The following is a 20,999-nucleotide window of genomic DNA, read 5'->3' as shown; positions in this document are numbered from 1 at the left end:
TTGAAATAATGCTTAAAATTAAAACCAGCATTACATATATTGAGTTTCTCTTACTGAATGCAGGTTTTGCAGGCACATCAGTCCCCACCTGAGCAACACTGCACGATTGTTGCCCTTCAGCTCAGCCACTGCTGTGCCCTGACTGCTATGGACCCTATTGATCCTGGACTCCCTAGCTTGTCCTCAGACCTGCCTTATCACCAGAAAACCACCTGTTGGTCTGGACCCTGAGCTGCCGCCAGCCTGCCTTGCTGAGGTCCTGGTTGGAGAGGCCCCTGCCCTGCCACCAGCCATGTCATGCTTGGTTCCTTGTCCCTCTGGCCCCTGCTTCTGGATGAAGAGCTGTGGAATGCACTTACAGTTCCTGCTGGGACGCAAGAAGAAGGAAACGAATCCTGTTCCGTCCTCCCAACAAGAACCATCCTCCTAGCACCCACCTCCTCACTGCCTGAGCCAACAGTACAGGAGACAGCAGTTAGGAGGTTAGCTACACAGCAGGAAGTCTGTAAGTGAAGGCAGCTAAGGAGAGCAGAACTGAGCAGAGAAAGAACTCGGCGGTATGATTTGAAGGGGGGCTGAATCAGAGCTGCCTTGCAAGTTGACTAGGCCTCCCAGTGAGCAGGGATTGCATTGTCAAATGTCCAGGCACACACAGAGCTCTGGAAAAATCACGTTACTGAACATCTCCCTCCTCTTTTCTGCACATCATCAGGGAATGAATAAACTGTGCCCGGAGGCCAGCCAGTTCACACACACACAAGTCCTTCTTGGGGCATCTGGATGAACAAAGGAGACACTGGCAAGGCCCCAGGACCCACCGCCAGCTGAGGCTACACCCTCAGCTACTGCAGACTCTTTATTACTTTTTAGCAGTTTTCAAATGTACAGCTCAGCATCTAGCCAACCACAGCTGGGCTACCTTTACAACCACCGATGTAGCACCCTGATTTATTAAAGACCAATGCTTTTTATCGCAGCTCCCCAAGCTGACAAGACGCCTCTCGAACTCCCGCGGGGCGAGGCAGCAGCCGTGCCGCGCGCAGCAGAACGGGCTGGGGCAGGGGGCGCGAACTGCCAGCGGTCGGTCCCTCCGTAGAGGTCTCGCCAGCTCCTCAGCAGCCGCCCGCTCCGTCACTGCCGGCACAGCCGCCCCCCTGCGGAAGCCATGGCGGCGGGAGGGAGCAGGAGGGCGGGTCAGTGGCGCGCTGGGAAGGGGCGCGGCCGGAAGAGGCGGGCTCATCGCCCGGGTGACCGGAGGCTGACATGGCGGTGCGGGAGGCGGCAGCACGCACCGAGCTTTGAATGAGGGGCGTCCGGCTAGGGCGCAGGCTGCGGGAGCGGCCCCCCGCGCTCCCCGCCCCCCGAAGCGCCTTTCCGCGACAGGCAGGTGAGTGGCGGCCCGCGTCCTTCTCCTGCAGGTGCACCGTTTCCGCCTCGCTTCGCCTTTCCGCGGCGCGGCTAGGTAGGGGGCCCGGTCTCGGTCTTTTCCCGCCTTAGGGCAGGCCGTCGCTGTTCTTCCCCAGAAGCGCTCCACCCCGTTCCCCTGCGTGCTCGGGACGCCGCGTGGCCGCCGGCGCACCTGCGCCCCATGGGCCTCGCCCGCCGGCAGGCCTGCCCGGGGGCACGGGGCCCGCGGTCACCCGGTGTCTGCTCGGTGCGGGGCATGGCGGGCCGGGGGCACCTCACAGGCTGGGCAAAGCGACTAAGGAGTAGATCGGCAGCGTTTGGGGACTGAGGGGCTTGGCACCCGCTGGGGAAAGGGGACGGGAGCGCGTCCTGTCGAGCTGACGGGTTTCAGCATTTCTGGTGTTTCTCGGGGCTCTGGGGGACCATGCTTCTTGGGGTTACCTAGTGTGAGATTTTCCTTTGTTTCTGCTGACTGATAGATGGCATGAAAGTTAACGTGAAAGTTGCTTAGTACAGTTTTAAAGGCTTTAAGAATCTCTAAGAGGTCACAGGAAACTTAGGTGCTGCCGTCTGGCCTCGGTGTTGCCTGTAGTTGAACACTTGAGCCCGGGCTGTTCTGTAGAATGGTGGGACACTATTTAATGGTCATGAATTCTCAATGTGTCTGAGTTGCACCTATAATGTAAACAGCATAGCTTGCTGCTTTGCAGTCCTGGAAGTGCTGACATGCTTTGTAGAGATTTCTTTAAGCCCTTTTGCGCAGCATGTCTTGTAGTGTATCTTGACTGTAAATAGCAGGTGTTTGTCGAGACAGCTGATGTCGCAAGATGATTTTATGGTGCTGACAATGAGGATGTGTTACTTTTTCATCTCTGGCTTTCCATGTAGCTACAGATAACTAAAGTCCGGGATGACTAATAATGACTGGAACAGAACTGGGGTCTCTTGAACTGTGATTTTGTGCCTGAGAACTTCTCAGTGTTGTGATTTAGTGCATTATGTCAAAGACTCTTTGTGAATGTGAACTAAGTTGAAGTGAGTATCATGGGTTTGCATGACTTCAATCCCTGTGTTCTGTATGCTGGTTTTCAGAAGGCAGTGGTTTATATAGATAAGGATTGTCAAAGAATGTCTGATAAATCAGTGGACAGACTTTTTATTTTAGCTAACATTGCCTTGTAAAATAGAAGTTAGAATTTCTAATTCAGAACAGAGAGCTTCACGAGTTCACGTGAACAAGATTGGAACTATGTTCAGTTTCTTGCAGAGGAAGGGGTGAGATAAGGTGGTATTACTATAGCAGTTTTGTGGGTTTAAGAGTAGCATGCTTTAGAAGAAGTTGAAACTCCGTATTTTGTGTGATGGAGTGTTGGGTGTCCAGGAATAACTTGGTAATCACCAGCATGCACCAGTTTTTACTGCCTTTAATTAAAGAAGCACACATTCCATCTTGAATTTTGCTGTCTTCTGCAGCTCCTGATAGTCTTGAAATCTCTTGCTGTGTTTGAGCACCTTGGATCACTTAGCTCACAGGTAGAGTAGTCTTTTCCCAGCTACCTGGAGCATTAGTGTTGGAACTACAGTATATATTATGGACATCCACCAACCACCGACTTGTAGGTAGACAGGAGGTACCTCCTAGTCTTTCCTTTGGATTCTGCTCCATTGTCTCATGCCGTAGTAGCATGGCTTTAGGGTTCAGTTATGTTGCCATTTAACCTCTCTGTTTATCAACTAGGTGTTGGGGACATTGACAAGTTCTTTCCTTCTGCCTTTGTGTTCTAAATATTATGTATATATATAAAGTGATAAACAAGCAAACAAAACCCAAACACAGAAATCAGTCACGAAGAAGGGAATGGAACCTTCTCATCAGGCTGCAAGACTCATGGTTACTCTGAAATGCAGTAGGTGCTGATCGTGTCTTTCAGTACCTGATTGAATGCTGTTCCTGAATCATTATGTTGACCTTTATAAAATACAGAAGGCCTTCGTACGTGCTGTCATGTACATGATTTGGAGGAGGATTTGTGTGCTTAAAAATAAATAGGTTTTTTAGCTCTGTCTAGTAACCTTCTTAGAATTCAATCTCCCTGTAAACCTAGTTGGGCATCTGCAGATAGATGTGGCCACTCCACTTTTGTAAAATTTCATACAAAATAAACTTCTAAGAAATCCTGTCCTTAGCAGTGAAACTTCGGACTAGCCTTATGGTACTTGCTAGTGAAGACACACTGGTTCAGCTGTGCTTTTGTGGAGTTTTGGTGCTGACATATGTAAGCACTTAAGGTTATGTTAGTCTTTTGTACTAGGAAGGGAACTTCTCATTTTGCTTTAGAAGGGTGAGGCTTTTTCTGTGGCTGCTTATGTAAATATGTAGCTGGCAGGTAACCTTTCAGTTTCAGATGTTATTTTTAGTCTCAGTTTAGACACCATCCTTTGGCTATTTAGCTAGCTGTGTTTAATGTAAGTTAAAGTCACTGTTACCAAGGTGTCTTCATGTATTCATTGCAGAGTCACAGATGAGCTGATGTTAAAGAATGTAACCAATTCAGAAAGAACTGGTAATTTAAGCAGAAATTTTGAAGATGGTGACCCCTAAATAAAACTACTCAGTAACAATCAGTCCTCATTGTAGAGGAACAGAGGAGAGAAGGATAGGTGCGCAGTGAGTGTTTTAACATCTTTTTCACTGACAGTAGGAGCTGAGCTCTATAAGAAGGAACAAGCCTATAAAGCGATTTTAGTGCCACAAAGTGACTTTATTTTAGAATTGGCTTGGTCTTATGAAATAGTGTTTAAGGGGCACATTTAGGTATGCGCAGTTAGGTATGAAAGAGGGAGTGCTTCCCCACATGACAACATGTTCATTGTACAGTGGTGGCCAGTAAGAGTCCTGCTTATTGAACCACAGTTAACTGGCACAGATGGACTGTGTATGCCATGGATGATTTGAGGGTTTGTATCAGCGAAGTCAGAGTTCTGATGAGGCCACTACTGCAAGCTGAAAGCAATTGAAAAATGCTTCAGTTCAGTAAACTTCTGATCTTTCCCTCTCTTCACTATATTTCTTTTATAGATCTATAAAATGTTTTCAGGGATGAGTTGCCTCATTCTTCTGATCTGGGTCTAATGTGTTTCACATCTTGCTCCTGCTGTGCTTTAATCCTTTCTGTGCTCATTTTTCATGTAAGCAACTGCTGTGATTTTTTTTTTTTTTACTAATAAAAGCAGTATGAGCTACACTAGTCAAACTCCAGTTAAATTTAGTGTCTGTTACAAAACTGTTGCATTGACTGATAGAATCAGATTAATTAGGGTACATGTCCTGATTTATTTGCTTTCTGTTGTAATGGAACTTAAAAGTTCAGTTGACAGGAAGTCTGATAAATCTAATACATTAGAAGCAATCTCAATAATGGGAGAAGGAAAGTTCCATCTCATTTTACAAATGGGAAGCTGAGGCATGAGGCGTGTTATGCACAACAGCGTATCAGGCTGACAGACAATCTTAATGGATTTCCTGAATTCTAGTCTAGTGTTTCACCTTTGCCACCTGTTTAGAAATGTTATAGGACTGTATATGTCTCTGTGCCATCCTGTATCATAGTTCGCTGCTGATGTAATTTTAGTTCCTTTTGGGATTCATTATCAAGGAAAGACTTAAGAAAAGAAAGAAGGATGTGGCCCTACTATTAAGCATTATGCTGTCCGATATTATTTCCCATTCATGAGATAAGGAGCACATGGCTGTGCTTCTTGACAGTGTTTGAGAAAGGTGGACAAGAAAAGAAAGAACACTTTGTTTCACTTAAAGTTTACATAGTTGTTTACCATTACACAAGTTTAGTGTAATGGTATCAGGGGAATTAAGTTTGCAGTAAACTCAAGGAATACTAAGGTTCCATGTGTACATATTTATTCATGTCAGTGCTTCAGAATATAAAATTATTTACCTTTGAGAAAATAAGTTTCAAAACAAAACAAAAAAAAACCCAAACCACACACCCAAACATAACCCTAAAGCTCTCCCCCCCAAACCTTTAGCTAACCTTTAACTTTTCTTTTTGGGTAGTGCTGTCCTTAGAGTAACACTGCAAATGCTTCAAGTGCTACTTCAGACACTGGGGAAGATGCTTGACTTGTCATAATATTGAGCCAATAATATATTCACAATCCTGTTTTAAACAACTTTTAGCATATTGCAAAAATTAGTGTATATATACTGCTTCATGTCTTAATTAGCAGTATAAAAACTGGTTACACTGAGGAAAGTACTCTTTAAAGGCAGATGATTGCTAGTACTACTATGGCTAGCTGACTACTATTGTTGCTGAAACTCTGGTTGTGCATCATACATACTATCTGTAGTGTCCAGAGCTTAATTGGGAAAACTGCAGTGAAGAGGCAGGCCAGACAGTACGTACTGTCTTGAAGGGCCTAGCGCTGCCAGAGTTCAAGTGAAATGCAGCTCTAACACAAATACATGATGTGATTATGTGTCTCATCTCAGAAACTTTTGTGTGACACATAGAAAGTGGAAGGGGACAAGTTACCTGATAGCTGTTAAACCCTGGCAAACAGTCATACAGGTGATACTGGAGTAGACACTCATGTATAGGAATGATGTGGGACAAAAGGATTAAGTTCTGGTGGCTAACTTTTGTCAGCAGTGGACTTCACAAACTTGCAAGACAGACTTCTTGTGGATTCTGTTGGGGCTTTTTGGTTGTTGTTTATATTGAGCCGATAGAGTATACAATTTGGTATATAAAAAATGGGGATGAATTGAAAAAGTGAGGTTTTATATATATAAAACTGATTTATAATATATGTAACTGATACATGAGTATTGTTTTTGTTTTAGTTTTGCACTTAGGTAGTAAACTTCCCAGTCCTCTCAGTTCCAAACTCTTGACTAATCCATTCTTCTGTCACCTAGATACTGTCAAAATTGCTTATTCCAGAAGGTAAGAAGTGCTTGAGCACAATATGGAATGCAAGTCTTACCTTTAAAACTAAAACCTAAATATGTTGTACGGTGTCTGCTGTTCTTGCTTCTTTGTGGGAAGTTTTGACTGTTTCCTGTTAGATCAAGAGCCCATTTAATGCCCACTCTTGTATAAGGTTTTCTAAATTTAAGTCTTCCATGAAAGGAGACTAAGACAATACTAGTGTTGAAGTAAAGGTGAAGTGTGTCCTATGAGGCCTTTCTCTTGCGCTAGAGCTTGGTAGTGTGGTCTGTAATTTGGCGTTTACTCATTGACTTAAGCCTTTCCTTTTACAGTAAAAGAGCCTGTTTATTTAATAATGATTTCTCAGCAGAAATTTCAGATCTGGTCTGTATGTGAAGCAGTATTTCCAGGACTATATTTATATAGTGTTTAATACTAGTTACATTATCTTAACAAATGAGCACCGATAAAAAATAAGCTCCATGAAGCTCACAAATCCCATTATGTACTTTTTAATAAAATCCTCAGGGCAGTATTGGAGCAGCCTACCTAATGATCCACCTTCCTGACTCTTCCTAACTTAAAGCCTGGAATATAGAAAGTGATTTAAATGCCATAACATATTTGAAATCAAGCTGTCCTTCCATGGAGTACTCATGGCCTGAGGAAAATGTCACAGGGCTGCCTTCTCTTCTCACCAGGAGGTATGTTAAACTTGCAACAGAAAATGTTGTTAACACATGTAGACGTATATAATGAAAAGCTATTTGTGTAGCCTAACCTCTTATTCTTTATTCTGAAATGTTCACCTCTAGAAGAGAAAAGGATCCTTGAATTACAACAGATTATTCTGATTCAGTCTGTACCTGTGTAAGGGGATCTGTTGGAATAGTGTAAAATACTGAGTATGAATTCTCTAGATTATCAATTTGACACTGAAACAAGCCTAAATGGCTTCAGCCACAGATGATTGTTTTCTTGTCCGGGTTTGCCAGCATGATCCAGTCTGGAACAGGAATACTGACAGATCCAGGGGTTAACTGCTGCGATAGTGCACCCAGGTTGAACAGGGTCTTTCTTTGCTGATGATTTTTCAGTGATGCTGGTTCTAAAATAAACAGCGTTTGTTCTCATCATACATTTCCATCAAAATGGAAGCTAAACAGCCAATTTTGGGTTTTGATTTAGTGACTAAATTTATAATTTGTATGTGCAAGACTTGCTCATGCAAATGTGAGTTTCTTTCTGATGATTATTCTGTTATTCTTGCATCAGGAAAAAATTCTTTACTGTGAGAGTGACAGAGCACTGGAACGGGTTGCCCAGGGGGGTTGTGGAGTCTCCTACATTGGGGATATTCAAGGCCTGCCTGGACAAGTTCCTGTGTGATGTACTCTAGGTTACCCTGCTCTTCCAGGGGGGTTGGACTAGATGATCTTTTGAGGTCCCTTCCAACCCTTGGAATTCTGTGATTGTGTGATTCCTAGTGTTCAGTGCCATTGTTAGTGCATAAGCCAGCAGCTGTACAGTCACTGCGTTTGATTGCCCACACTTCCCTTTTTAAAATACCTCTAACTGTGACTTCACTTATGATAATGTGCGGTTTCTTTAAAGTCTGTATATATATTCAGTACTTGCATTATTCACGTCACCGAAATGTCCTGATAGTAGGTAGGTAGTTTCTGTGCTCCAGGTACCTCCTCTCTCTTCTTGCATTAATATAGTTTCATAGAATGCTCCTTGCTTCTCAGCAGCTAAGAAGTTGACTTTAAGAACCATTTAAATATGTATAATCCTCTATATCTAACTTCTTTTCTTTTGCAGGGAGGGTTTTTCACCATGGCCATAACACAGTTTCGACTCTTTAAAATCTGTACTTGCCTGGCAGCAGTGCTTTCTTTCATTAAAAAGTTAATATGCAGGTAAACAAGTGTGATTTAATTTGGTTACATTGTCTTTTTTAATTACAGGTTCTTGCACTTCTTTCCTTCTCCCAGCACCCACCTTCCACTTTTCCCAGTTCTGATTTTACTAATTGCAAAACAAGACAGATAAAAGCTAAGTCAACATTCATGCTTTAAACTTCATATTTCTTCAGAATTCAGAAGTTTATGTTGTGCAGTTGTGAGTGTACTTTGTGGTATGATAGCTCTAATGAGTGTTTTCTAAACAACTATGACGGGTTTTAAAAATGCCTTTTAAAAATATCCCATGTCAAAGCAAAATTGTTCTTTGCATTTTTTATAAATACTTGACAAGTGATACTTTGTTTTTTAAGAGACTTGATTAATGGCAGCACCCATCAAGTCATCAGTCAGTAAGCTTTCATTATAAATGTGTGATTCTAATCCTGCTTTGTCAAGAAACAGTTGCCTGAGACTTCAGATTCTTCTGCCTGTTGAAGTTTCCTTCAAAAGTTTGGAGGAGAGTGATTAAAGTTCATGAAAACTTTTTTCTTTGTTTTTTAATGAACAGAACTTATTTTTTGTTTACTCTTGTAAGTCATACATAGTGTTCTTTCAAGTTGTAGACCCATGAACGTAGTGGTGTAGTACCTAGAAGCATTCAAAATCTTTCAAGAGTTATGGTTGTATATTAGTAGAGTTAAATAGAACAGGAGCAGATTACCTGAGGTACCTCTCAGCTCTGCTGTCATGGGAAGTACTGCTGCTTCTTGCCACTCTTGCAGAATGTTGCTTTACATAAACAAATAGCTGTTTAGAGAAATGCATTGTTTTGTGTATAATGGCTAGTACTTTGCCAGTGAGGTTACATCATATACAGAGTATCTGGTAGACACAAATTAAATGTCTATTTCCTGTTCACCTTACTTGTCCCAACAATAAGAGCAGCTCTCAACTGGTTGGTAAATTCACTACAGATATAGTGAAGCTTTGCAAAGATATATTTTAATGCTGCATACAAATGTATAGATGCCAGCCTTAGTTCTGTGATTTCAATTCCAAATTAAATTAAGAATACTTCTTGTATAAGTTCTAAAAGAAATCAAAACACCGAGCTGATGATAGCTTCTGTGTTATATAGACCCTTCATCTCTCTAAGCATTAAGATAGCTTTTATAAGCAGATAATTATTTAGTAGGTGTAATGACAGTATTTTCCTCAGTTTTTCAACTTCTGAATGAAACAAATCCTTGAAATTAACAGCCAAGGAACTGTTTGAGAGTAAAAATAACTTTTCTTCTGTGAATAGCAGTTAGTTGAGAGAATGAAAATTTAAAATATTTCACATAAGCAAATCAGTGGATGAAATTAGTTCAGTCTTTTAACTACAGATGTTTTTCCTGTTTAATGTTAGCTGCAAAGCATAGCTTGGACATTTTTTTCCTGTAATGCTCCCCTGCATATGAGTGTGTCTGATAACCAGCAAACATGATTTAATTAAACATGCATTTTGATTCAGTAGTTATGAACTTCTGCTTATTTAGATTATTTAGTTTACATTAGGCTTTCTTTTAAACAAGTGCCTGTAGAGATCATGCATCTTTCTGGTCGTGTAAAGCCTACATGTGGTACTAGTCATCTCTTTAGTTAAAACTTTTAATAAAAGCCTGCCAGAATCCAATGTTTCCAGGAAATAAAAGGTATAGAAAGAAATGAAACTTTATTCTATTTAAAATCTCTAGATAGCTTCTCCAGCTGGGAAATCTGGATACTGATAATTAGTAAAGAGAACCAAAACCCAAGAGCAGCATCTTATTCCTGTTGTAGAAAAAGAAGTGGAGATACATAGCCTTCCTCAGTGCTGCCCTGTGTAGCATGTTCTTTCCCATGTTTCCCATGTATGACAGAAGCTGTTGTCAGTGTAATCATTTTGTCTAGATGAACATTTGCCGTAAACCACTTGCTGGAGTCTTCTACATCTTATAAATAGGGAAATACATAGGGAAATAATTGCAGAAGGGATGGCTTAGCATAGTATTAAAGATGCATATGTTGTACAGGTCTGCAGGATGTTTTCAAACTTGGGTTTCCTTTAGAGACATCAACTAAATCTAGTCAGCCAGAACCAGAAGTCTCTAATGTGTCTGAAGAAACAGCATTTTCACTTTACCCCTAGACTTGCTTTTTACTTTAAAGGAGCAGTTTTTAAGGGGGCTAGAGTTACATGTGTAAAACTTGAATATTTGATGATAGCACCTGATCTTAAGGAAGAATCTGTTGGGCTTAAAATAAGAAAATATAATCACTCACCGACATGGGGCAGAGGTGGTATTCCAAGCAATTTGGCAATTCTGAGTTAATGGTAGGATGTTCTATAATAGTAAAAATACTGGATGTAAACTCAAAATTATAATTTCCCAGTTTTATTCTCATCAGTAGTAATAAAAAGTTTTCTAAGCTATATAAAGTCAGTTACATGACTGCCTTGCTATCGGAAATTGCATAACTTGGGCTAAAAAATGAGTGTGACCTTGAATTTCATTCTCTTGTGTTGTAAGGTTTTAAAATATAGTGAATGTCAGCTAAGAATATTTTAATTATTATTGATCTTTGAATGGTGTCAGTAAGTAAACATCTAGGTGCTTTATTTGCATTAGTGTTCAGTGAAAATTATTTGATGCAGCTGCTGAAATGCTTTAATTAAAACTGTTGTTTAAGTAGAAGCATGTATTGAACAGAAGCTGTTGACTCACATATCTCTTCATACCTCTGTTTAGACTTTGAAGGGAAGTGCTTTAGAGGGGCTTTCACATCAAGCAGCATGGAAAGTGGTTTGTTAGACACAGCATCTAAGAGAAGTAGAAATACTTCTCAGTTTACAATAGAAATGGTTATCATTAAACAGATGTAGGCCAATATTGCTTTCTTTATAAGCACTGACAATCTAAAAATGGGAACTGTCTATATGCAAGTAATGGAGTTCATTTGTCTATTTTCATAGTTTAAAATTGCTTCTTCTCCATTTCCACTGCAGTTCAAAAAGTAAAGTGGAAATTCTTGTAAACATCACTTTCAATTCATGATGAAATTCTTTTGCTTAGCAAACTTTTACTGGCAGTAGTTAATACGAAAGTAGCTTAAGGACTGAATGTTTTAGCCATGACTGTTTTCAGTAGTGCTGTTCTCAGACTTACTTTTTGTTCTTTTTAAACTTAGTGCTCATGTTTTCAGAGCTTGGAGGAATCCTACGTTTTTCTTTCAGGTCTGGAAGAGGGCGAAAGTTAAGTGGAGACCAAATAACTTTACCAACCACAGTTGATTATTCATCTGTTTCTAAACAGGTAATTGCTTAAATGGTAGGTCACTTTATAAATAATCCCTTAACACAGTGTTTATACCAGTCCTAGAATGTGATCAGTATATATATCATATTATTATTATATGCTATTATATATATGCTATTATTAGATTATTATTATATATGCTATATTATCTGAAGAATATGTCTCGGCAAGATAAAGACAAGTTTTTACTCGCAGATAATATTAACTTGTACCATATACTTCCTCTTCAGCCTGAAGTAGAAGACTGGTCATCATGGGATGAAGATGCACCTACCAGTGTGAAGATTGAAGGTGGTAACGGTAATGTGGCTGCTCAGCAGAATCCTTTGGAACAAATGGAACCTGATTATTTCAAAGATATGACACCAACTATAAGAAAAACTCAAAAAGTAAGTATTGCACTTTCAACTGTGCTTACTGAGGGGTTACCTTCCTTTAAATGAGGCTATAAATAAATTGGAAACATAGACAAGGTGCTGCTGGCAAAATTAAGCTGTTTTACTGAAATGAGATTAGATGCTGATATGTAGTCTAACATGTCTAATTAAAAATATTGACTCTGAGATCTTGGTGAATGTGATGCTAGTTCACATTTACACCTTTAGTGTTATAGAAAACTTACGATTTCATAGTCTGAGGGCTCTGGGAAATATAATGTGAGAACTCTCAAGTCAAGTTCTGAGAATGGAACTACTGCACTAAGATACTTGTGCTTATTCCCTTCCGTTATTTGAACAGAGACATTCCATGTCCTACTGAACTGACATTTGGGGTAGCAGCACTGCTGTTTCAGGAGACAATTCACCAAGTTATATTGGGGAGGTTGGAATTAGGAAGCTGCTATTTCAGAATATCTTGCTCTTCAGATACCGATTTTTATTATGGAGACGACAGAGGGGCATATCCACAAGAGCATGGACACTGTAAATAAATGCTGAATAAGCTTCTGGTAATTGCAAGATTTATTTGTATGTAGAAGTCTTCCAGCTGGGTACTTACAGCACTTTGAGTCAATTAGAAAACCTTTTTCACAACAAAGGCATTCAAATACTGAAACAGATTACCAGAAAGGTTGTGCAGGCTCCATCTCTGAAAGTTTTCAAGATCCAGGTGGATTAGTCCTGAGTACCTTCAGCAGCCTCTGAACTGACAGTGCATTGAGGTGGAAGTTGTATTTCAGACCTCCCGAGGCCCTTTTCAACCTGAGTCTTCCTGTGTTCCTATGACCTGGAGATGATACCGGGGTCAATTTTCTGTGCATTCAGGATCTGCTGCATTCTGTGGAACAAATTCTGCTAAGGATTTTGATTTCTCAAAATCTGGGGCCAGAGGTATCTCTGCAGAGATGGATTTCTCCTCAAGAAGAGTTCACGCTGCTTGAATACTATATACTGGGTTTAGTTTAAATGTACCTTTAGAGGTGACTGCAGGCACTATAAAAAACATTCCTGCTAGCTTCACCTTGTTGCCACCCTCAAATAGGAATTTATGTTTGTTTCCATCGAATCTGAGCTCAAAGTAAACCCCAGGATCAGAGGTGGAATCTACTGGTGTTACCACTCCTATCTACAATGTATGAAAATGGAACCTCAGTCAAATAACAGTGTCTCTCATTGCTAAATAAGATGGTTTAGTCTGTTTCCTTTCTTGCATTAGTATTAGCATTTGTACAGTCAGAGGATCTGGGAATCTACCTCTTTTGGAATTGGCAGAGGCATAAAGTAGGCTGAATGAAGTAAGTAAGTTCGTATCTTGAGTTCCAGACACATAAGGGATACGTGATTTTAGCCACTGTCTTGAACTTGCTAATAAGCCTTTTTGGGGACTCATTAGTGCATGTTTTTGAGTGAAATCAATACAGAGCTTTACCAGTTAATGTGATAGTGAATTACATTGCAGGTATTGAAACTTCTGCACAGGTATGCTACTGAAGTAGATAAGAGAACTCCATGTTCCAAAGCAGTGTAGCTGTGCTGACAGCACTGTCCTCAAGAGTGGTATTACACAGTGACCTTTCATGGAAACAGGGTTTATCCAAGGAATATGTCATGTAATTAGTAGCTTATATGAGTACTGGGAGATGTGTCTATTAGATCTGTAATTACAGATTGAGTCACATTAAGTGATGTGACTTAAGTAAAAGCTGGTGGGGGAAGGAGGGAGTATTTGTATCCTTTGCATTTAGCTTCTCTCACCAGTTCCTCTGGCTTTACAGCTCCCAAATCCTGAACAAGTTTGAAGCCCTGTGTGGTGTTGTAGGTCTTTATCCTCACAAGCACAGTTAGATGATCACCAAGGAACCTGTGCAGTGGTTTTACTCACTACTTTTTTTTTTTTTTCTTTTTTCAATATTTTCAGATAGTTATTAAAAAACGAGAGCCTTTAAATTTTGGGATACCAGAGGGAAACATGGGATTCTCTAGCAGATTAGCAGCTACACAAGATATTCCTTTTATTCATCAGTCTGTAAGTATTGATATTATACTTGACAGTTAAATGACTGTTGTGTAGGAGAATGAATAGTCTGTGTAAGGTCTGCATTGTGGGAAGCAAGAGGAATAGTTGTGGAATAACATAAATTGTTTTAAAATTGAGTATTTGGTTCAAAGCAATGAAGTAATTAATCTAATTTTAACTAATGTATTCTACCGAGAAACTTAACAGGTCAGTAGTAATGAAAAGGTAAGAAGCTTCCAAACACTTGTATAATCTTCTAAAGCAACGGGCTATACATCTGGGGTTTTCTTGATTTTACACAGTAAGTTCCTAACAGAAAGGTAGAAAGCTTTTCTGTTTGTTTCTTTTTCTTTTTGAAAGCCTCTGGGTTACCTTGGACCCATTTTTAACTTCCTTCAGGGAAATCCCTTCGTTTCTGTAGGGATTGTATTCTAACAGTCTCCTGATTTTTTTGTCCTTCAGCCTTTTTAAAAATAGACTGGTTACCCAACAGCCTGGCTATTTAGAGGGAGATGCTCTCCCTTCCTTCCCCTCTGCCTTCTTTAATGGTGCTTCTGCTTTGTTTAATGTAGTGCACAGAAGGGTCTTGTCAGCAGTACAGAAACTTAAAACTTTAGACAGCCTATCATGCATATAATTCAGGAAAGGAATTCTAGTGAAGAAAAGCAGCACTTAAGTGGCAGTGGACACACCAACACATGAATACATGTGTTGGTTTGTCCATGCAGCTTCCAGAAATCTACTTTCTAGTCATTTCAGCTGCTCAGCTTATTAGGTGAGAAGTATCATCATATCTCAAATATTTCTGGAAGTCTGAGGCATCGAAGGTAAAAATAAGTGTTTTATCTAATTTTTTTCACGTTTTTTGTTTCAGCCTGAACTGGGAGACTTGGATACTTGGCAAGAAAATACTAATGCCTGGGAAGAAGAGGAAGATGCTGCCTGGCAGGCGGAAGAAGTTCTTAGGTAACTCAAAATAATGTAACACCATGTAAACTTTTCATAGAATCATAGAATAGTTAGGGTTGGAAAGGACCTTAAGATCATCTAGTTCCAACCCCCCTGCCATGGGCAGGGATGCCTCATCTCTGTCCAACCTGGCCTTGAACACTGCCAGGGATGGAGCATTTACCACTTCTTTGGGCAACCTGTTCCAGTGCCTCACCACCCTCACAATGAACTAAGCTAACTCCCATACCAAATAAAAGTGGGAATTTTATCCTTTTAATAAAAACTATCACACAAACAACTTCATCCTGTACAGTTCACAAAGCATCATAACAACATATTTACGTTTTCAGGTTTGCTTTCTTGGTTCTCTGTCAGCGGTGTCATAATCAGATGTGAAAGAATCAAATGGAGGTTGGTTTGTTGTAACCTTTCTGAGAAGGGCTAAGAACTGTTAATCAGTTCTTAATACAATTGATTTTTATGCATCTGAGCTCTACATAACTGATACTGGGCAGAATGCATTTTAGATCTAATTAATTTTGTAGATGAGATAGTAGGGGAAATTGCAAAAAAAGCATTCTGGTCAACTAGTTACTGTAACAGTTGGGAAAGTTTACTTTTCTCAACCAGTAGAATAAGGGGAGGACACCAGCGCCCTTTTGATGCATTAATGATAAACAATAAATTCAAGCAATTCTGATAGTGTCAGTCTTCCTGTGCAGCAGCTTCACGTGTGAGAATATGGTTGTAAGGCAAATATTTTTGTGAACTTAATCAGATAGCTGTAGGTGTACACTCTGGTCAACAGCTTGGGTTTGATTTCTTTTTTGAACTTCAGTGCTAAAGCTCTTCCACCTCTTGTCTTTCACTAATGGATCACAGGAGTATGAGCTTTGTGATGTGAATGATGTGGCTTGGGGCTGGTTTTGTTCTAAAGATAATACCTTTTCCCATAAAGAATACCAGTAGACTCAGTAAGAGCTTTAATCTCTGAAGTACAATCTGTTGAGACTCACTTTATGGTGCATCAGACAAAGAAAATGAAAGAGTGAAAAATGCTGTTTGTTTTGATTTTTCTTTTTTTTATCTTTAACTGAGAAATGAACCAACTACTTTTGCTGACTGCAGAAGCTGTGTTGTACTTTACTTAACCCTTGCCACATTCAATTACAGACATTTTCAGGACTCTGAAAAGAAGTATTCAAACTTTCCAAAGCAGGGACTTGTCTTACATAGAGTAGAAAGTAGTTTTCTCACAAACTCCAGTTTTTCAAGTGTCATCCTGTTTGGTTGAAGCTGTGTAACTTCCAGCCTGCCATCTTTACTATTGAGAGGTTTCAGCTCAAGTGGTTAACTTTCATAGAATTCTTGTGGGGCCCCACTAAAAATATCAAACTTTGCTAGTTTTAGAAGAGATGTGTATGTATCTGAATACTTCAAATTCATGGAACAAACATGATGAGAACTGTAACTGTCTGTACTATGTAGTGCTTGACCGGCTATGAATGGCTGCCTTGGCAAAACTGATCCTTGTGTAAGCTGTATCCAAGCTGTGTGAAGTAAAATTTTGTTTTGTTCATGACACACCAAATTACAATGTTTTTTTTGTCATTGAGGAAAGTGCTGGCTGATTTCTAGCAAGATTGATAGGAGATACCTTCAGGACTTACACCACAGACGTCTACTGCAAGAGAAACTGTAATAACATCTGACATTTAACATAACACTTAAGTATAGTACTTGACAGGACTGGCTCTGCTTCCAACAGACTGTAGAAAGGAAGTGATCTGGAGTTTCTTCTTAATACTAGAAGACTGCATCTTGGTCTTGTAACCTGCTTTTGGGGCATTCTCCTCACTTCCCAGCATGTTCTGGGCTGGGATACACTGAAATTTTTCAGTCAGTGTTGAATCAGTGTAGAAGATGATAAACTGGATTTTCATTTAATTGAAATTAGCTAGAACTTGGTTTCTTCTGCAAATTGTAGAGGCCTTTCTGTACCTTTAGACTTTCTAATACCAGTGAAGTTGGTTTTTCCCATTGGGAACAGTTAAGCTAAGTGCTGATGCATTTTTAGTTGTGTTGAAGTAAAAGACCAAATGGAAGGCATGAATGCTTTCCTGGTTTAAACAACTTGTATTATTGCATCCAAAGCCCGCTGAAGTCCTTGCTTTGGAACTCAGAAAAAGTGAGTCAGATATGGCTGCAGTTTGTCTTGTGCTTTTCTTCCACTAAGAAAGGAAGCTTGGAATAGAGGTCAATGTTTTGAATGTTGACCGAGTAAAAGAGCCGTGGAAAGGATATCACTTTGCAGCAAGCTGCTTGTTTGTTTTTTTGATGACTTTAGTTCCTCCGTTTGAGGTGATGTGAAGGTCCCTCTCATTTGGGTGTAACTTAAATCCAGTAAAACTACTCAGCCAGTAGAGGGCATGGAAACCACTTCTCTGTTAAGAGGGGTTCAGCAGTGCGCAGTTTTTAGCAGGGAGAAGAAACATGACCTGGTATGACTTTCCTTACTTCAGAATGGCAAATGAATAGCATTGCTTAGCACCTCATGTAGCTTTTGGAGTTCTTTAACATGCTGGCTGGTGTACATACAGCTTTTCCCCTTGTGCATCATTAAGTGGATGTGCACAGGTAATTTAGATACATTGAAAGTTAACACTTAACTGCCCTGTGAGTTACATTTCTGTATTTTTTTTTAATAAGAAAGTCTTTATCCTTACTGAATCTGTGTTAAATTTCACCTTTTCAAGTTAATGAAGTTTCATGTTTGTTTTTACAGTCCTCTTGCAGGCCACTTAGTAAAATTTAAATATCTGATAAACTGAATCCAAAATGTAACTTCCTTATTCCATTCTAATACTACTTACGCAATACAGGAGAGAGAGCTACAATGTGCCACTCAGGGTATGGATCCGGTTGTTGAACCTGTGCCACTCAGTTATGTGTTGTAGCTGTAGCGGGGAACAAAATGAGTGGAACTTTGTGTTGATTTTGCCCTTTGCTCTAGTCAGCTCTATATTTGTGGAAATTGGAAACCTTCTTCTGTAGACAAATTCTTTGAGCTAGCTAATAGTGATGTCCAAGGCTTTATCGCAGTGATGAGCAGTAATGCCAAAAGGATGCACAGCTAAAGACTCTTACTTCATTTTCTTAAAGACTGTTGTCTATGCTTGTACTGAACACAAGAGTACAACACAGATCCTGAGCATGTGAAAGGGAGTGTTAGAGTTTATCATCTCATCTGATCATGAGGGAAAGTTGCTTGCATTACCAAGAAGATAACTACTGATGCTTGTGTTGAGGGAAAGGGGGACATAAGCTGGTGTTCTAGACAAGTCAAACTGTTTTGGTCTGAATTTGAAGAAACAGGTAATCTTAATAGTCCAAGCATTAGATAGCTGTTTATTCTTTTTCTAAATAGCTTTAGGCCATACACTCTCACTGAGTCTGTTACTCTCAGTCCTTGAGAATTAAGTGGCTTTTAGATTGTAAAATAATTGCACAATTATTACTGCCCAAGACTAGACTAATCTGGAGAAAAAATAGGACTTCAGCACAATAGAAGAATAACTGTTCTGAGCCTAACTACAGTAAACTGCAGCTCTGTTTGATTAGTTATAACAACCTGTTTATTCATGTAATGACATCAATTAATGATTAAGGTATGACCATGCTAAAAATTGGTTTCCTGTTATTTAGCAATCCATGTTTTCTTTAATTACAGACAACAGAAGATAGCAGAAAGGGAAAAAAGAGCAGCAGAGCAGCAGCGGAAGAAAATGGAGAAAGAGGCCCAGAGGCTAATGAAAAAGGAACAAACCAAAATTGGTGTAAAACTGTCCTAACAGAAACCAGGCATCAATGGCAGTGCCAGTGAAGAAGAGAATTTCAGCTCTGCAACATACATACTGGTATTGATTTTAAGTATTTCTAGGACTTCAACATGCTGCTTGGTTTCAGTGCATTCTTCAGGTCATTTTGGAATCCAGGATTCTCCCAAAATACCTTGAACTACTAGTTGGTTCTCTTAAAGGAGAAAAAGCCCACAGAAAATCATGCCTTGATGGAATCATGATTCCTGCAATTGTTCTATTCCAGCGCCATTCTTTGCAGCAGAAATGATTGAGCAGGGATGTTGATTGAAAGACACTCTTAATGAACAGCTGAAGCCTACAGAAAAGAATGTAAATATTCAGTGGTGGGAAATCTACTGTATTATCTGTGCTTACCTGAAACATGTAATTAAACAGTTTTAACCCTTTTCTTGCTGCCTGGTAAAGAATGTCTGCTTTTGCCTTTTTATAAAGGTATTTATAAATACTTCAGCATTTTCTATGGGTGATCATATTTTGACATGTGCAGAAGAAAAGTGCTTGTTATAGATGACGTGTGACTCTAAATGTACTCCTGGTAGCTTATGCTATGGTAGAGCACAAGTCAAAGCTGAACACTGAAGTGGCTCTATTGTCACTTTGTCACTTGCAGCTTCTTGTGCTGCCTTGCCCATTTACACATGACAATGCAGTGGCATCACCACACAACAGCCGTGCATTCTGTTCCTTTCTTATGCAGGTGGATGTGAACACGGGGGAGCCATTTCATCACTTGCATATAGTGGTAAATTTGTATTTACAGCAGAAATTCTTCCTACAGTTAAGAAAAAAAACCCTCACACCTTATACTTTTTTGCATAGGTAGTATAATTGAACAAAAATTGTGTCCTGTTAATAAAGCTAGTGTTAAAATTCTCAGTTCACAGCACTTCTCACATTCCATTTTTGTATATTTACTGTATGTATTCCCACTGGAATTCCTCTGGTAAAGTGTGGGGGGTAGATACACAGAAAACAGCCATGCTTTAGAGAAGAAGGGAAGTTTCACATCTGCTGGAAGGGAAGGTGTACAGTTGGAGGGGAGTCAGTGTGGCTCTCAGACGTAGCTCACAGCTATGGTGAATGCCTTCTCCATCTTCTGTTGTGTGGATGCTGTTATCCCTGCATTTGGGGGTTGTATGGATTTCTTACCTGGGACAGATGAGTGAAAACAGCAAGTACTGTGCCTGAGCCTTGTTCCCTGTGCATGCAGGGAAAGTGTAAAGGAATGCAAAAGGGCAGGGGGCTGTCAGACTAGATCATGCCTGCCTGGAAGAATAGAATTCTTAACTAAGTTTTAGTAAGTTCTGACACAAGTTTTGCTTGCAAGATAAGTAATGGAGAAGATGACAGTAAGAGTGGCCTTCAGTGGGCTTGTTGAAAATGGTTAGCATGCTTGCCATGTACTTAAAATCTTGATTTAAGCAGTGATTTGACGGCAGTTTTCAGATATGAAATAAGTCCTTGAGGAATGTTATATTTTAAAATACATTATAGAGGGCAACAGTATGGACTTTTTAATGCATTTTTTCTGCACAAGTGTTGTGGCTGGAATAGGATGGATAGCTGCAGCCGGGACTGACTGAACAGTGGCAGGACAAGTGAGTTTGCTCCTCATGCACACGTCTAAAGCATCTGAGGGTGAATAGGGGATAAGGAGAGAGTCTGTCAATAAGCTTTAATAACCATGTCTGTCCTTTTAGTCACATTGATGAAGCGAGGAGGTACAAGTGACAGCTCACTTTTGCTGACGGAGGGCAGGGAAACTGCCCTCTGTCAAATAGTGGGCAAATGGTATCTGCTGCCTGTTTAAGGTCAAACCTGCTGGAAGCTACATCTCAGAGTTTACAAATCAGTTTAGTGCTTCCTATTGCTATTTTACAGTGTAAAATAGATGCAAATAAATACTATTTATTAAAAATAAAACATGGGCTGGTTAATAAAAACTTAGACCCGAAGCCCCTGAATGCAGCATGAAAGTATGTTTGTTTTTTGAGCCTTCAGGCATTCAAAAAGCCGTTGGGTGCTGCCACCCTCTTGCTAGTCAGCACTTCTGCAGCTGTATACTGCTTTGCTGTGTTTCTCTCTGTGTCTGCTGTGCTT

The 20,999-nt window shown here is 40.0% G+C and overlaps 1 protein-coding gene across 3 annotated transcripts; it reads left to right on the top strand.

The window, feature by feature from the left end:
- The first annotated feature begins 1,224 nt into the window (after nt 1-1,224).
- Nucleotides 1,225-19,280, top strand: EBAG9 (estrogen receptor binding site associated antigen 9). Of its 3 annotated transcripts, XM_062627147.1 has the most exons (8): nt 1,225-1,387; nt 6,891-7,066; nt 8,187-8,284; nt 11,529-11,607; nt 11,841-11,999; nt 13,969-14,076; nt 14,942-15,033; nt 18,749-19,280. In XM_062627147.1, exons 3-8 carry the CDS (start codon nt 8,202-8,204, stop codon nt 18,867-18,869), a joined length of 642 nt encoding a protein of 213 aa, XP_062483131.1. In that variant the 5' UTR covers nt 1,225-1,387; nt 6,891-7,066; nt 8,187-8,201; the 3' UTR covers nt 18,870-19,280. The 3 variants fall into 3 exon arrangements, with proteins under 3 accessions (XP_062483131.1, XP_062483132.1, XP_062483133.1); XM_062627148.1 differs by lacking the exon at nt 6,891-7,066; XM_062627149.1 differs by lacking the exons at nt 1,225-1,387; nt 6,891-7,066 and having other exon boundaries at nt 8,181-8,284; nt 11,483-11,607.
- The last annotated feature ends 1,719 nt before the right edge of the window (nt 19,281-20,999 follow it).

This window comes from Pezoporus occidentalis, unplaced genomic scaffold (genome assembly GCF_034315485.1).
Source record: "Pezoporus occidentalis ecotype Australia unplaced genomic scaffold, CSIRO_AGI_Poc_V1 ctg3, whole genome shotgun sequence".
NCBI lineage: Eukaryota > Metazoa > Chordata > Aves > Psittaciformes > Psittacidae > Pezoporus > Pezoporus occidentalis.
Note: the sequence above shows the minus strand (reverse complement) of the source record. Positions and strands in the feature narration are given on the sequence as shown.